Source organism: Micropterus salmoides, unplaced genomic scaffold (genome assembly GCF_014851395.1).
Source record: "Micropterus salmoides isolate LMB-PRFRI ecotype aquatic unplaced genomic scaffold, ASM1485139v1 Ms_hic_scaffold_17, whole genome shotgun sequence".
Taxonomy (NCBI): domain Eukaryota; kingdom Metazoa; phylum Chordata; class Actinopteri; order Centrarchiformes; family Centrarchidae; genus Micropterus; species Micropterus salmoides.
This window is the reverse complement of record NW_024040817.1, coordinates 8,991,022-9,004,602: the sequence shown is the minus strand read 5'-3', so window position 1 is coordinate 9,004,602 and position 13,581 is coordinate 8,991,022. Positions and strand designations below refer to the sequence as shown.

The 13,581-nt window shown below is 39.1% G+C and overlaps 1 protein-coding gene across 3 annotated transcripts in view; it reads right to left on the bottom strand.

Moving 5' to 3' along the window:
* Positions 1–13,581, bottom strand: part of pvrl2l (PVR cell adhesion molecule related 2 like) — a 280,996-nt gene that overhangs the window by 158,248 nt on the left and 109,167 nt on the right. For all 3 annotated transcript variants that reach the window (XM_038724482.1, XM_038724483.1, XM_038724484.1), the window contains exon 2: positions 3,291–3,403. In XM_038724482.1, the coding sequence (XP_038580410.1) occupies positions 3,291–3,403 (113 nt within the window). The remainder of the gene's footprint in view (positions 1–3,290; positions 3,404–13,581) is intronic.

Here is a 13,581-nt window from a genome sequence, read left to right as displayed (position 1 = left end):
ATGCAGACACTGTGGGTCTCCCTTATTCAAAACTGAGACAACTGTGTCCTCCCCTCCAACAACCATAAAGCTTGGAGAGGAATCTTGAACAGGAAATATGATGTTGACATTGATTCAGTTACACTGTCGGCTATAACATGAGCCCTGTTATTCAGCCTGTATTTGTCTTCATTTTGGCAAATTGGCAGGGTTAAAAGTAGGGCTGGGCACGTTAAAGCGTTATTATCACGTTAACACATTAATCAGTTAACGTCGACAATTATTTTATCTCACGTTAATGCAGTTTTTATTATTATTTTTTTGAAAGTCCATTGCTCACTGGCTCTGAATACACATACATTCAAACCATGGGTCACAGGAGGGGTGGGATGTTGATCAGCCAGCAAATCACCCACCCAAACAAGCAGTGGAGGGAGGCTTCGGCAGACTACGCTGGATGCAGCATGTGGGAGAAGTAGATAAAAACAAAAGCAAGACAAGCGATCAAATGCCATTGCGAAGTGGAGAGCTACGCACTGCATGCTGATTAGTATTGGGGAAAATGTCGGTCTTAGGAACATTCTAAAATCACAACGTAGTCGCTTGGCCCCGCGGGGTCGCTCTTTGCTCCGGTGATCAGACAGGGAGACAAGCGCTCCGCAAGTGAACGGCAGGTGCTCTTTGGAGAGTAACCATGGCACCGGCTTCTGTGCGCTACACAGCTGTAGCCTATTTAACTTAAGTTAAAATTATAGGCTACATAACTTTGTCTAGTTTTACGGGGATGCTCTGCCATGCGAATCCCCTCCTGTTGATGTCCTTTTTAGTAATAGATTCTGGAAACTCACAAACGGCGAGGATCAGTCTCTCTTCCAATTATTTGGGCTCCACGTTGCGTACAAAAAGTTCAAAGCTCGATCGATATCCAGAACTAGTTGAAAGTGTGCCGAATTATCTACTAGTGGTTCTTTTTTGCAGTGTACAGACAACTGCCTCTGATCACTTTGATGCTGAAGAAAACATAAGGGGTTTATTTTTCTGTGATTCATAAGCACATTTATTTGCAATGGACATTGGAGATAATGAAATGTATGGGGTTGATTGTTCTTATGTAGTTTGTATGATGCTCTCTAAGGGTTTTAAAGCATGTTTATTGCCTCCACATGTCATAGCCAGTGCTGCAGGTCCGACTGATGACCGTGTTGGTAAGTCGGCAGAAATCAGGAGCTAAACTACAATAACTAACTTTCCATTGTTTTCAGAACACCAGCATGCTCCTGTCCCTTTCATCTCATATTTAAAAAACAGATCTTTTAATAATGCAAAAAAGTCATGTTTACAGAAATAGATTGCAGCAGCAGTATATGCATATACATACACCATCATTTCTGACATTTACCTGAACAAATATTGGTATTTGTGCTCTTCTATCTTCCTTCAAACCTGAAATAATTTTGCTTATAATAGCAAAATGTCAAACTCATTTAAAGCTCTCTAAATAAGAAGCCAATAATCTTTTGCAGATGATATTAAAGGTCTTAGACTTGCAAACACTGTCTCAACGATCAGCCTTTTAAAAAACATAATTTGAGAGAAATTCATCTTACAGGTGTTTTTCTTTAGATTTGTGATATATCAAAGATATTGATAACTGTTATGGCTGCATGAGACTACCACAAGAAAGAGAATACTGTGATGTTATACCAAATTGATTTTGTTCTCTTCCATTTTCAAAGTGACAGTGTTAAATACAAACTGCTGGCTAAAGTTCATCAATACACGTTTAGCCAACATCTATTACATTTATGACATCTACAGGAAAGGGAGGGAGAAGGTAGAGAGGGTTGAAGGTTGTTAAGAAGAAGATGGAATGTAACCCAAATGTCAGCACAAATTAGTGGATGAGGCTCCCTCGTTAGCTGTAGATTGTAGAGATATTGTAGAGGGCAATTTAGCAATTTCAGTTTTTATATGTGAACAAATTGCCTATTGATTCCATCCACAACTCAGAAGAGGACAGACCACACAAGGATCAAATTGAACTAGCAAACAGCTCATAGTGTTTGGATTTAGTCTACTTGGTTCTCACAGTACATCAGAACAGTTCAGGTGGTGTCAAATACGCTGTCACCTGGGGTTTGATAAAATTAATTGACTTCCAAATAATCAGAAGTTCTCATTTACTTGCCGTGTGCGCTCACCTGTCTTAACCTGTAGTTGCTCCAGAGGCACGCAACCTCTGACCTACTGTATATAGCAATTGTAAGTTGCTTTGGATTAAAGAATCAGCTTGTATGTAAAGTGAAATGAGCTGTGTGTGAAAATTGAAGATAGACAGCTCAGTGTTCAGGTCACCTAAGGTTAATCATTTGCACATGTTGACATTGTTTCTTTCCAAAACTGACAATCCCACAAGCAGTTGACTGGCCAGCTGAGAGAAGGTGAGAAAGTATGCAGGTTGAAAGCTCTTAAGCTCGCTTTTTTCATTCTGTATATGATTACTCTGTCAATTTCTGTGTGTACAAACAAGTGCAACACAATGAATGCCTTTGACTGTCTGAAAATGTGCGCAATCATCCCATTTTAAATAATACCAGGCCTTAACTGTTTCCCCTCCTGCTTCCATACTTATGCTAAGCTAAACCGAACACGTCCATGAGCTACCACACATGCATACAGTCACCAAGCCATACAGCTGGCCAGTAAAGAACTCTAATATGTAAATGAACTGCTTGTTAAGCAACAATTGTCAAGTTTCCATTAAAATGTAGCGCAGTTTTAACCAAATTTCCTGAAACTCATTTCCATCATAACCAACTTCCATCTACTTTTACACGAATATTATTAGTTGGTTATTGATATAAACGGTTGGTGGCACTAATTCTCCAGTTGGGTGACATTAAACTAATGTAGAGGGAGAGGGCGCAATGAGATGACTTAACTAAAAGAGAAGATCGGATGTTTTTGTCTGCTGCCATTTTTGGTCTCTTCTGTGGACATTTAAATAACATTATATTACACAATATTTCGACAGTTTCATTCTTAAGGTGTCTTAAAACTCACTTAATGACTTGTTTTCTGTTTCCAAAATATGCACATACAGAGTGTGAATAAGACCATTTAGGACTTACTTGGACCTAGTGTAGCTGTTTCTGTCATGGGAGAAAGACCGACCTTTTTGACCTTCAAATAAACCAGTCGTCTAATTATATCTCTATATATCTTAAGGTATAAGTACCTTGTCAAGCTTACTTTCAGTTTTAGTGCTTCCAAAGCTACTAAAAACACAAAGCTGTGTTCCATCTTCCTACCTGTGTGAGTTTGGTTCGGCCTCCTCCATCGATGAATTGGCAGCGCAGATCAACAGACTCTGTGGGAAACGCCTCTAGCTCCTCCTCAACTCGCACTTTCTGAGTCCCAATACCTGGAGACAGCAAAAAGGAGACAAAGAGGGAGATTTTGCATCATCCACAAAACCAATATTGTTTTAACTAATAAAATAACTTAACATGTTTGCATTGAAACTTAAAGAGGGACTTGAACTAAGACAGTGAAGAGAGAGAGAGAGAGAGAGAGAGAGAGACCACTCAGATAACAGTGGAGTAGCAGTAGTAATATTTCATAATGAATCTGGTGTTATTTAAATAAAATGGCTGTGATTGATGTTTTTTCCTCCCACTCATTTTGTTTTTGTCAGAACGATTTAAAACAAGGTTATAGAGAAACATAAGAGAAAAGAAACTAGGAAGAATTAAGAAAGAGACAAAGAAAGCAAAAAGAGACATTTAAGCTCATTCAAGAGAAAGAAAAAAAATTGAATTATGAGCCTTTGATATCAAGCCTCAGGCAGAGTCTTAGCCAACTTCTTTCAGCTAGGCGCTCCTCATTATCGTAAAGCTCGTCTACCAGGAGGCATCGCTAGGGGGCGAGCCTTTAGGAACACCACAGCAGCTTGAGTAGCGCTTCTCTAATTGTTTAAAATTCAGTGGAAGGCACCTGTAACTCTTTGCTTGAGCACTGAAAAACAGCATTGAGAGAGCAGGGCCGGTCAGCCAGGCCAGCACAGGTTCACCAAAAACAAGCCGGGAGAACTGCCCCATCCGTTAAAACTTAAACAGAGATGAAAGGATGATGGTTAGAGCCCAGCGCTGTCTCAACACTGTGCAGTACTTGCTGACCTGCAGGCTGTCTCAGAATACTGAGTTGAAATTGGACGAGTGGAATTACTTTTCTTAACATTCGTCTCTTATTCTGTGATCATCTAACTCAACTGTTGCAAGACTTCTTTTGAACCTATACTTTCAAGTTTTACCTCTTTGTAAAATAAATGTCACTGTGTGGCTGTGACACCCTATTTTTCCCCCCCAAACAAAAATCAGTGTTGCTACCAATTCTGTGTGTGAATGTCTCTACATTCAAATACACTCCACAGGAGAGCCAGGCTACCACTAAATTTCAGATGGATTTGACAAATAAAACTGATGTAGCAGAAAGTGCATTTGAGGCTTTCTACTGAAATACTGACTAGTTTGCAATTTAGAGCAGCAGGAAATCCTGAGCAGGACAAATTCTGCCAAACAACAGCATTACAAAAGCACACCTAGATCCTGACTGGTTTTGAAGTGTATGTTAGCCATGTCTTGTTGTGCACCACCTTGTGAAAAATGTGTTCATTAAAAGCACGTCAGCGGCTGACATGAATTGTCCCTGCCTCTCAGCCACGGCTTTTTATTTGGATTAGTTGTCAACAAGCAGCTCTCAACCAGTGAGACAAATCATTGCAATTGTGCCTTGTAAAAAATTATATATACTAAGCCAACAAAATACATTTGCTGTATTCAATTTCTTGAAATTAAAGAACTTTAATGAACTTGTAATCCTTGTAATCATGAGACAGAGAAAGAGAGAAAATGACTCAAACCGAACAAGAAAGAAAAACAAAAAGAGGAAAGAGCAGAGAGAGCTAAACAGGGAATTTGTAATCCTTTATTAATGCATTCTAGTCCAAGGGCAGCAACACAATATGTTTGGCAGCTTCCACATACAGTCATATGAGGTTTCAAGTGGCATTTTGAAAATCTTCAATTGTTCATGCATTGGAATCAAGTCATTTTGCCACAATGAGCCTCATCGCAACCTCTGGATGCTCATTTTAGTCACTGATGCTTTGCTTTTATTTTCTCAATCCAAGCCCTGCTCTTTAAACTGCTCTCTGCCTGGCACCCATGCAGTGATCCAGACCCCTTCCATGAACCCCCTGCTGACCCCGGTACAAATCCTACCAAGGTCTTTTCTTCTCCACCTCCCCGTCGGCCTCTGCCCTCTTAGCCAGACTCTGCGGCTGTAAAGATAAAATTCTTGCGGGGAGCAGGCCTCCTACTCTCTCCACAAGAAAAGGGGATAAGCACTCGCTAACTGCTAGCTAGCCCCGGGTGGTTCAACTGAAAAAGCCTCTTAGTGTGCGAGGGATTGATTAGGACAATATGTTACATGCCACAGCATGGAGGTGAATGGGCTGGCTGGGGTTTAGCCTACAAATCAGCTCAAACGCATTCACACTAACAAGTGTGTGTGTGTGTGTGTGTGTGTGTGTGTGTGTGTGTGTGTGTGTGTGCCGTAAAGACTGTTGGGTTGTTTTGGATTTACAGCATACATACATCCACACGTCGCCTCATGTGAGCAGAACTGTAAATGCATTTATGCTTAACGGGGGGGGTCGGGGTGTACGCTCATGTGTGATTGCTGTACATCTGAGTGTGTGTGCATAAATCAGAGCATCTCGATGTAATGTGTGTGCATATGAGACAAACTCATTGAACCACAGTCTCTAACCCGAGGGAGACAATGGGCTGTCAAACCAGTTATCCATTCCCACTGTAAGAAAGAAGCACATACACATACATACACAGACATGCAAAACACATAAATGGGGACTACGGTTGTCAGATGAGTTTTTCCACGGCCTGAATCAACAAGAATAGCAGCAATGAGCCAAGAGTTCATCTCCGTTATTTGCATCTCCTTCCATCACATTCTTCTTCTCTCTTTTTTCTTCTCTCGTGCACAAACAAAGATTCATTTCCCCTAATTAAACACATCAACACACAACTATTCATGCTGCATTGCAAAAGCACACCCACCAGACAGTCTCACCAAAGCCATGAATCACATGAACCTTTGGGTTATTCATAGTGGTCAATGAAATCTCGTCTGTGACGCAGGGGAAAATAATAAAAACAGAACCAGAGGGAAAAAGAGAAGAACAAGGGATGATGGAGAAAGAAAAATGAGGTAGTTAAAGACTAAAAGAGCTAAATACTAAAAGAAAAGTCAGAATGAGCGTAAAATGAAACGAGAAAAAAGAAGATGGAAGAATATGTATAGGGAAGGATAAATGCAACAGAATAAAAGAGTTACACAGAGAAGAAGGTTTAAAAAAGTAAAGTGACTGAAGGTGATGGAGCTGCAGGGGGAGACTGGAGGAGGGAATACAGAAGAATCCAGAGAAAATGGAGAAGAATAAAAGAAGCCCACATAGAATGGGAAGTTTAAAAATGGCCAAAAAGAGATATAAGGGAAAAAAAGTAAAACACTGACAGAGTGAAAGGAAGGAAGCAGAGAGCATGAGGATCATATCAGAAATGATTCATTTCCTCAAAGCCTGACTCCAAAAAGCCCCATGGAGACAGAGCTGGTTACGAGAGACGAGATGAGCAAAAGGATGAGGATGAAGATGAAGAAAGTTTCTCTTCTTATAGTTCTTACAGACCTACAAGACCACCTTTCTTGCAAAAATGTTGGCACTTGTGAATGTTTTGCTGGTTGCTTTTTAGGGTCAAGTATCTCAGTACTCACATATATGCATTTTAAACTTCATCTGACAACTATAGATAATCATATTTATGTCTGGAGAACATAATCTGGAATGTATGCTTTACTTTTAGTATGGAGTTTGCTAGTTATCCATCTAAAGTTATTTAGGTGTGAAGTAGGGGTGTGCCAAAAAAAATCAATACAGCAATATATCTTTATACATTTTTCCATGATACTGTATTGATATTTCAGGCCATCATATTGATAATGTTATACCAAAAAAATTGCGCTTTGACGTTTAGCTCAATGCTAACATATAATGGGAATCCCCATCAATGTTCTAATGGACATTAGCATTGCGATCGCGAAATTGTGAAATACCAAAGAGCTGCTAACTTCAGTGTCTTGAACAGTGTCAATGTCACTGAACAGTTATCACTATAATGTGATGAACATATTAGACTTAGGTGGTACACAGAAATTTGTATTTTCAGCCAAAAATTCAGTGAATTTGCATTTTTATGTGCCTTTTATAAAGAAATGTTTTTATAATAATTTTTCATAGTTCTGTAATTTAAATATACAGTGTGCTGCAGAACTGTGCTGTTTTAAAACAGTTTGGAATGACTAGAGAAAACTTTTTCGTGGGCATTTTGTATTCGTAGGTAGACAGATCTCAGTATGTGTCATTTTAGGATTGTCTAGCAATATATCCATTATCGCAGAATTGCTTTATTGTGATATTATCGTTATCGTGAGCCATGTATCGTGTGGAACCCTGCAATTCCCACCCCTAGTGGGAAGGCATGCATATGCTGGCAAACTACCATGACTTTACCCCACAATAGCTAAAGTTAGCATCTAGAGGCTACTTAAGCAAAACACCAGCACCTAATGAGGCCTTTAACATAAAGACCGCCTTAGAGAATTAATGTGTGCTGTTTGAAAGAAGTGTGCATTTTGGAGGCAGAGATGATCTAATGAAAAGTGATTCATTATGGGAGACCTAGTAGAGGTCAACCCATAGAGACTAAACGTCTGCATTATTTTTTTTATTTATTTGTGAGTCCCCCAACATATTGAAGTATCTCTGTAAAGTTCGTTTTTAACAATTCATACTGCAATTTCCAAATCGGTTTAATGTTCCCGCGCAATAAAAACTTGTTCTCTTTCATTCTGCAAGTGGGGGACACTGTTCAACAAATGTTTCGGTAATCAAGGCAGCTCTGAAATTAAAGAGATAAATGGGAGAAGATTAAAAAGAGCAGCTTATTATGCTTAAGATTAGGCAAATTGAATTAACTAAGAAAAATAGATGGTGAAAGTACAGAATGTTTACACTGTAATTGGAATTGTAATAATTAAATTTTGATTTTTGTTTCTTTTATTTTTTCATCCACATATTTCAATATTCAAAATAAATTCAGATATAAAGATTTATTTGTCTTTTTGTCATTAATGTCTTTCTTTCCTTTATGCAGATACAGAAGGTACATAAAATGCAGTTCTTTCTTCTTTTAAGAAACTATGGAACTACAACTAAAGTTCGTTTATGAGACAATATTAATACCTATATTCCAGTTGTGTATTTTTCCCAACTTTACTGAAGCACACACTTTCTTGATTGTTACCCATATCATTTCAGATCCTTCCATTATTTGCTCACAACCCCAATGATCATGCAATCTGCAGTTTATTCTACTGTTGTACTCAGTGGAAGTCACTGTGGATTGGAGCATCAGCTAAACGTAAATGGAAAGTCAAGATGGGACGCGGTTAAATAAATGGCCACACTCTGCTTCCCTTCCAATGCACCGGAGACATGAATCACAGTTAATTGACATTTAGAGGCTTGTGGCATTTGCCTGTTTATGCAGAGCTTTCACCATGTAGACAGGCATGCAGTGAAAGCGTGAGGAATATGCTGATGGGGTGCACACTCATCCCCATTAACATCCAAATCACATACTTATAGAGGCCAGTGAACCACAGCTGTTTTGTTTTGGGTTTGTTTGTCTGCCTGTCATGATGTCAGTTATGTCAGCTTTTATCTGGGTGATTGCCAAAAGCTGTCAAACGTTAAAATAGAAAGAATTAACACATTTGAAAAGCTGGAGGTGCTGCATGGATTTTTATTTTAACATAAAATTGGCTTCATCATACACTGCTGGTGATATATCTTTTCAGTATATTATTATTTCTGATACCGTTAATTATTGTGCAGAAATGAGTCCAGATGAAGATCAGATGATAGGTAGCCTCTGTGTCATGGCAGTGTTATTATCAGTGTTTGTGTTTGTCAGTGGTAAAGTGCTCAATTGGATACATTTCTTGTTGAATAAGATAACAGGTGTTGGAGAGGTTAATTACATCCAATTGCATGTGATGAGGTAACCCATTAATGACATTTTCCATAAAAGTAATATTTTTATTTTGACACAAGATGTCTTGTGTGTCTCTCATAATTAATGCTTGGTCACTCATCACACTTGTATCTCAAGTCTTTTCAATAGAAACAAGTCTTTTCAATAGAAACAAGTGCTGATGGCGTGACAGCTCCTTTAGAATTATGGATCTTTTATACTTTGACACAGGGAATTACAGCTTGTTTCATTGTGACCAAACCAAGCACACAGAGTACTGACCAGACCTGACTGACCTACACAGGCAGGCACATGTAGGCATGAATGCATATTATACTTTAAATGTTGTAATGCTAACAAAAACTGTGGGATACCTCTCCATTTCACTTCTTCATATTATGTTCGCAAAATATCTGTCCACCATTGAACAGTTGAGAATTTAAAGTAATACATTAAAAACTGGCAGTGTGATCGGCCGCTTTGGTGCACCTACTATAGACTTTAGATATAACTAAATATTCACACTCTATAGCCCTGAAATAGAAAATGCTGATCTTAAATGACTCATCTATATACAGACAAAATTGGCCATTTAAGATCTATTCATTTCTGTTTTCACCCAGGAATGAAAAAACTTATGTCTTAGCAGAACCTGCAGGTACACAGGGTTAACTTTGTGATAACATCATTTAATAATTCCACTGTGCTCCAGCTTTTGTCGCTCAAGTATAAACGCAGTTTGGGGTGAAACATACCATCTTTTGTCGAGGGTATAAAGCAATCAAGAATAAATTACGCTTAAGGCCACTAATATAACTGTGCTGTTAACAAGGGATAGAAGAGGTGTGAAAGATTCATGCAGTGAAAATTACAATCAGTTATTTGGTACTGTGTAGCTTGTGGCACCGTTGTAAGTTTATGTGAAGAATTTCAATCTGACGACAAATACATTTTCACATGAAGTAGCCGTAGAAGGAGGATGGATGGTACGACATCAGTGACAGATACCAGTCCAAATAACTCTGAGACATCAGAGATTAATGTTACTTCCAGGATCCTGTGTAGGCAGTCGTGAGATAGGTTGTCCCTAGACATCTTGTTGCTAAAGCTTAAACCGGCAATACATTATTATTTCACTTGAGGGCAGAAGAAACAAGCCTTGAACACAAAACTGACATTGATACAGAAAACTTGTTGGCGAAGAGTTGCCTATTTTTACAATCAGCAGATAAGGAGAAACATTAGCATTTATTTGGTGCAAGTCCAATGTTTACTCTCCTTTTATCTCCACCAATTCCTTGGAAAAATATCTGTCTCTTTAGATGTTAAATGTTCCACAATGTCCACCAGCTAGTTGCTAGTTTTGCCTGTCTGATAGTGTAAACTTGCTTAGAACTGTCTGCTGTGGCCGTAAACGAGGCTGATGACAGTGAAACTGAACCAAAACTGTAAAGTTGCAGGCTGTAAAACCAAAATAATGAACTAGAAGACCATAAAATCATTCATCACTATCAACACCACCCTCCACACAAGTAGCGTGACCCCTTGTTTATGTAAAAATATTGATTTTACTTTCTAGGGGGAGCCCTTTCCTACAAAAAAGCTGTTAAGCAATTAATCAAATTATTATTCCAAATGTTTAATACTTGGAGTTGTGAGTAAATCATGATATCAATCACCGTGGGCCTTGATATATTTCACACGCAGCCCTAACATTAAGCAGGTCAACAACCATTAAAATCTAACACTCATGACATTCACACATGAAGAACCTCTGATATAATTCTTCAGATGTGACGTGGAAGAGAATGGAAGAGGCAGAGGTGGGCTGGCGTTGAGTGACTGTCTCATCCACAACACACTGGGGAGCTGAATTACCGGTAATTGGCATTTGACAGCTCATAATCATGGCATTTTGTGTTGGCTTTTTAGTAACAGGACACTGATCAACAATGTGGTGGAGGGAAAGGAAAGAGGAGATTAGTTGTCACAAGGACCGCATTGGTTTCACACACACACATTTACCGTTAGCTGGCAGTCAATAGGTCCTGGTGTGTGTGTGTGTGTGCGTGTGTGTGTGTGTGTGTGTCTGTGTGTGAGAGAGGATTTGTTACCACAAAGATGCTAATACAGCTGAAATTAATTCCAAAATGAGATATGCACGGTTTGAAAAATTCAACAGAGGTTGATGAAAAGCAGAGCATTCTGAATCATTCTCTTCACATATTGGCTCTCAATTCAATGTCCATATAATTTTGGCACGAAATTTAAGCTAATGATATTAGTATTTGAAGGATAGTAGATGATTCCTTAGTGGTGGCTGCTCTATTATATTAAGGGATTTGTAATGAGCAGAAAATGACTGTGGTTTTATTCAACTGAAGGAGCCTCAATAAGTTGTGACCAAGGTTGGCACTGATGTTTGTTCTGTACTGAAACATTCACATTCTGAATAAGAAATGGTTATAAAATCACTGTCAAATGAAAGCAAAACTAGTCTCTAATCATTAGTTTGTCTTTTCTTTTGAATATTTCAGACTCAGCTATATATTGTGCTAAATAACACTTAACACTTCAAGTAAAATAGGTGTGTTTAATGGTTGAAAACAATATCCTACCTAACTACAATGTGGATTCTTTGCATTGAGTGCAGAAAAAAAACATTACTGCAGGACTTGTTGTCTTGCCACACATCAGTGACCCTGAATTAACTCTAATTGGTACTGAAAGCTTGTGGTCTTTGCCTGATTAGATGTGGCTCTTGTAGCATATGTGATGAAAGTGCATGGTGTCATTTGGAGCAATTTAAATGGAAAAAGTTTGTCACAGCTGGAAGCATCCGCAACAATGTCTGCAAATATATAACTATGGCTTTGTTGATAGATGCTCTGTAATTAGCTCCCCGATGTGACTTTAAACTGCTGCCTTCTATCCGTTGCCCCTGACTTTTACAAGTAGAAAGAGATTTTAGAATGTAACAGTGAAAAGAGAAAACAGACCGCCAGGCATGTCCCATGTGATAATGCATGATATGTTTAAAAAGTGACCTTTTGATTTTCTTTGCAAGGTAAGATACTTAAAATAAGGGGGTACAGTGTTTCTGACTTTGTAAAAACACAAATTCTCTCGCATCATGCTTCAAGTCGTCTTTGGTCACAATAAAATATTAAAGCTGCAAGCAGCGTTGGGCGGGCCCTCGCAGCACATCGAGCACATCGAGGTGTGAGGTGGCCGCGTTGCAGATTCTGGAGCTCTGCCGGTGTGGCTGTGAATTTGCCACGTGCTTTTTACGCTGCACAAAAGTGTTAATCATCATTTCCTGCGTCCCCTTTGTGGCACTGCACAGCACATGGCGCTATGACTATAACTGAATATTGGCATGTAGATGTGTTCGTGGGTGGGACAGTTATCAAGTACGTAAAGTTTGGTGCAGATGTCAGCATGTACACTGAAGTTACAACAACGTCCTCTTTCATGGCGAATCATCGATCACGGCTTCATCAATGTGTTAAGGGTTTTCTGGGATAGTTTTGAAGTTGATACGTCCAACCCACTAGGAGTAGTTCATTACAGCGTAAAATGTGTCATTTCCTGTTGCCAGCAGGTGGCGCTATGACTTTTAGGGAATATTGGTATGTGGATGTGTTGCAGGACTATTGTTACACTTATCAATTTGGTGCAGATGTGATTATGTGTACTGAAGTTATAACAACTTCCTGCTTCATGGCAAATCACCAATTTTCGATGACACGCAACAGGCAAACTGGTTGAGTTGTAATAACCGTTTGAATAACTTAATAGTCAATGGGTTTAGAGTGCACAGCGAAATTTTTAAGTTTATCCAACTAAATCCCTAAGAGGACTTCGTTAAAGTACAAAGTGTGTAAATCGCAAAAAATGACCATTTAATCCAAAATGTCCAACTTCCTGTCGGGTTTAGGCAGTGGCTCCATGAGGCTTTTCTGTATGTCTGGACATGATACACAGAAACCACAGGTACAGCAGCATAATATCACTGATTATTTGAGTCTTCCGACACTCAGGATGAACTGACAGCAGCTCCTCTAATCATAAAAGTATATCGTCAAAGAAACACATAGCCTATAGAAATCTATTATCGCATGATCCATCAGTGGAGCTAACGTCTTGTTAAGAGGAGCCGAGCTTCCCCGTAGTTTTCACCCTGCCTAAAATTTCGACCATCAGATTCACGCAACAGGAATGCTAATTTCATGTTAATTTCAGCGCCTCGGATAAAGTGCAGCTCACCACCGCTTCAGGTGGAGCAAAGAGGGGACAGTCACAGAGCTACAACTGTATCATCTTATTCTCCCGCTATTAACCGTTTGTGTGGCAGATAAACTGACTACACAGTGACGGACAACAGTGGTCAGGTATATTATGGTTTGATCAAAATTATTGCTGG